General features: G+C 34.8%; 1 protein-coding gene across 1 annotated transcript; it reads left to right on the top strand.

Moving 5' to 3' along the window:
• The first annotated feature begins 1638 nt into the window (after window positions 1-1638).
• On the top strand, window positions 1639-2713 carry LOC129309907 (ethylene-responsive transcription factor ERF017). The gene has a single exon (XM_054951664.1). The coding sequence runs from the start codon at window positions 1766-1768 to the stop codon at window positions 2405-2407; it is 642 nt and encodes a 213-aa protein (XP_054807639.1). The 5' UTR covers window positions 1639-1765; the 3' UTR covers window positions 2408-2713.
• Window positions 2714-4042: the final 1329 nt, after the last annotated feature.

Raw genomic sequence — 4042 nt, 5'->3', positions numbered from 1 at the left:
TATATGACATTAGATATTTATTGAAGGGTTGAGATTGGGATTCTGAAGACACTGAGAAAAATTGACGCTGACAGGATCTGAACCCTTCCTACGTATGGGTAAGTCCTAATACACCGCCATCCTTAATTTTTTTTAATAAACAAAAATTATCCTAGATAATTTTACAACTTTACATATAAAGGCACGAGACATGTTCAAAACAAGGCATCATCATAGCCTAGATTTTGTTTCTAATCCAAGTTATAAATATTTTTTTAGGTTGACCGCAAACTTATTGGACAATATTAATTTATCCTATTCAAACAAGGATATAACAAGACACTCACCTGTATACACCTATATTATCGTCCATATTCCATATTAACATTAAACTATCCTATATATGCCCGGATAATGAATTTATATTGCTTGAAAGCAGTTGCATGTAGGAACAACTACTGTATAAAGAACATATTGTACAAATGCTAGTAAACATATTTTGAGAAAATCTGTTCATATTTGTATATTATGCCAAGTTCGAAAAAACAAAGGGTATTGTTATATCAACAATGTGACTTTTCATAAGTTGGGATAATGAAATTTTCATTCTCTTAAATTTATTTTAATTACCAATTAGCTTTCTCAAGTTTAATTTTTATCAATTTGATCCTTTGTATTTTCTTATATTATCATTAATTAGTCCTTTAAATTTTAAAACAAAAATTGACTCTCAAATTAATTTAATGTAAAAAGTATATTAATGACTTAATATGTATATATAACTAAATAAAAATAAATTTATCCCCGAATCAGTTTAATTTTCATTAGTCTAATCCCTTAGGTTGTATTTTGTTATTTTGAATTTTTAAATTTTGCCTGTGTTTTTTGACTTAAATAATTAAACTTTTTTTATTAACGTATATAGTTGCTATCAATATTTTATTATTTATCTCAACATATTTTAATAATATTATATTTTTTAATTAAAAAAATTGAATTAATAATTAAAGTAAATTTAAATGATTAAATGAATAAAAATTAAACTTAAAAAATTAAAAATTTTACTATCACTGGTAACTTTTTAGCTGATGAATAAGAGAGGTCACCACATGCCATGTCAATAATTTTATTTCACTAATGATGCCAGTTACATAATATAAATACTCTCTTTATTAAAAAATATAAATTATTTTTAACTAAATTTTATCCCTCAATAAAGTAATTACTTATATTTAAATTAATACTATTTTTTATACTTACCTTTATTTAATATAGTATTTTATTTTAAAATAAATATAAAATAATTTATTTATTATGAATACTTTTAAAAAATAAAATAATTATATTTTAAAATATTAAAAAAATTTTATTTTTTTTTAACGGTGGGAATAATGCTTAAAGTAATTTAATAAGCTAAGTGAATGAGTAAGCACACGTGGATTAAAAGGCAAACGTGGTCCAACATTGTCACCTTATACGCGTTCCTACACATCACTGCTATCATCACCCGCCACCTGTACTTGTACCTTCAACGCGCCTCCGTGACCGGTCACAGGTAGTCAAACCCTTTCACTCGCTTGCGCACAGACGCGCTCATTCCGAATCGCACACACATAAATAAGCAGCCGCAAACTGTGAGTCTGCACCAAAAAAACGCTCTCAATCTCATCCAGTATCCACGACAAACAAACCTCGGCTCGAAAACAAGTTCTCCATTCTAACCAATTCAAACCTTTTAAAAAGGACAAATACACACTTACTATTTTGCTTCGTTGGTACCGGAAAAATGGTGAAGCAGGTCGCCGACAAGCCCTCTGAACAAAGCGATTCTAAGTTCAGAGGGGTTCGAAAGAGGAAGTGGGGCAAGTATGTCTCCGAAATTAGACTACCTAACAGCAGGGAGAGGATCTGGTTGGGATCTTACGACTCCGCTGAGAAGGCGGCGCGTGCTTTCGACGCCGCCATGTTTTGCTTACGCGGTCGCTCTGGTAACTTTAATTTCCCTGATAACCTGCCGGACATCGCAGGCGGCAGGTCCATGTCCCCCGCCCAGATTCAAGCCGCCGCGGCCCGTTTTGCCAATTCGGAGCTTATGACGGGTCATTCCAATAATCCCCTGACCCGTGAATTGCCAGAGGAGTCTCCGTCTCATTCGCTTTCGGAAGCGACTATGTTGCCCGTGGAATCCTCGTCACCCTCGCTTTCTGAGGTGACGGTGCAAACGGACTGTGAAATGACACAAAACGAATCGGTCCCGGATCTGTTCAAGACAATCGGATCGGGTAATTATGCAAATGAATACGGGATATTCGCGGGGTTTGATGACTTAACCAGCGAGTTCTACGTACCAGAAATGCCAACTGTGGATTACGAAGAAGAAAACATGGACGGACTGATAATTGACGACTCATTCCTGTGGAATTTTTAAGCAGTAAATGAGTACAAATATACTGATAGTCGATTAAAGTTTCGGATTGTTTTTATAATTTCCTGAACATTCACAAGAGCCCTGGATTAACTGGAGCCAGGACTGGTCAATTTTTGGAGGACCAACCCCTGCGAATGTCTGGGAAGGTGCATTTTTTCTTCTTGATCATCAATTGGAATTAACAATTTGTGCTGAGAAGTTAATTAGTTCAGCTGTCTAGCGAGGCTGTATAGTTGTTTAGAGAAATATTGTAATTTTTCTGTAGCCATGGATTCATTTCAATCAATGAAATAAATAGTTTTATCATTGAAAGTGTGACTAGCTTCTTAATTTGCTTTGGAGGGTTCTTGTGAACGACACATGGAAAGCGAAAACGAAATGTGGAAAGTGAACGGTTTGCCTTGCGGCGTAAAGAGAGGGGGTGATGAGACGAGCAATGCATAATCGATTGGATTTTAGAAAGGGATCGATATATAGAATGAAAAAAAAAGGATGAGGTCGATCGGGGATACGGACCAGTGACAAGGTTGATTAAATCAGCTGGGTCTTGAGTTGATAAAAAGTAATGTCATTTTTTGAAGAAGTAATGAGGCTAGCCATCATGGTGCCTCCGGCAAGGGGCGATGAAGACGTGTGCGTGATGCCACCGGAAGAGGCAGAGGAGCCATGAACGGGAAGGCACAGAAAAGATCTCTCTTTTGGTGACAGCAATTGGAGAGTGGGTCCCACTTCTACGATGGAGGGCACGACTTATGTGCGTTAATTTTTCACGTGTCCTTTGTCATCTCATCGCTTATTTGTACCCCAAACTCGCCTTATGTTTGCCATCCCAACTTTTCCCCCCCTTGGACAGCATGACGATTTGCTAAGCTGGCTTTACATCAGAAGAGAACTGTGTGCCTGTGTGCACGTTATGGAGACTTGGATTCTTTCTGTATCACCCTTTACCTTCAACACAAAGATTATTATCCAACAAGTCCAAGCACTCTTCATCAGCACTCAAAATATTATAGATGATCTCAAGTTGAAAGCTAAGATGAACTTAATTATTAACTCTAATAAAGAGATATGCACTCCGAACAGTACTCACCACAATTTGGTTGAATTTGTCTCAATGTTGATGAATCAGTTAATTCTAATGGAACAGCATCTTGCAGTGATTTCATCAGGTACACACGTCCCAAATGAATGTAGGGCTTCACCAAGAATCTAGATTATAATATCATCTAAATATCGTGGCTGAACTGTTTTTGAAGGCCTTAATTTATGTTAATTAGGTTACTACAATTTGCTTGAAGCCATTACCTTCATTCAAAAGGAATGCTCTTGGAACCATTCCCTTAATCATTAGCTCTATATCAAAGGAACTAGGAATTTTACCATGCTCACGGAATTGAATCCACTTTTAAAAAAATGAGATTCAATAACATGTATTTTATAGTAATAAAAAATAAAATACCACAAATATAAAAGTCAAAGCAGAGAGATTGTTTTTTATTTATTTCAAATGCTACCACTAATAAATTATTTTTTATTTATAATTTTAATAAATAACAAAAAGTGACATTTTAAAAGTGACAAAACTCCACCTCTCTTCTTTTTTACTAAATTAATATTTTATTCATATAAAAAAGT

Source organism: Prosopis cineraria, unplaced genomic scaffold (assembly GCF_029017545.1).
Source record: "Prosopis cineraria cultivar Desert tree isolate PC_DT_omini unplaced genomic scaffold, ASM2901754v1 PC4, whole genome shotgun sequence".
Lineage (NCBI taxonomy): Eukaryota > Viridiplantae > Streptophyta > Magnoliopsida > Fabales > Fabaceae > Prosopis > Prosopis cineraria.
Note: the sequence above shows the minus strand (reverse complement) of the source record. Positions and strands in the feature narration are given on the sequence as shown.

Excerpts from the sequence above, each read along its gene's own strand:
- LOC129309907 (XM_054951664.1), top strand. The coding sequence starts at position 1,766 with ATGGTGAAGCAGGTCGCCGACAAGCCCTCTGAACAAAGCGATTCTAAG.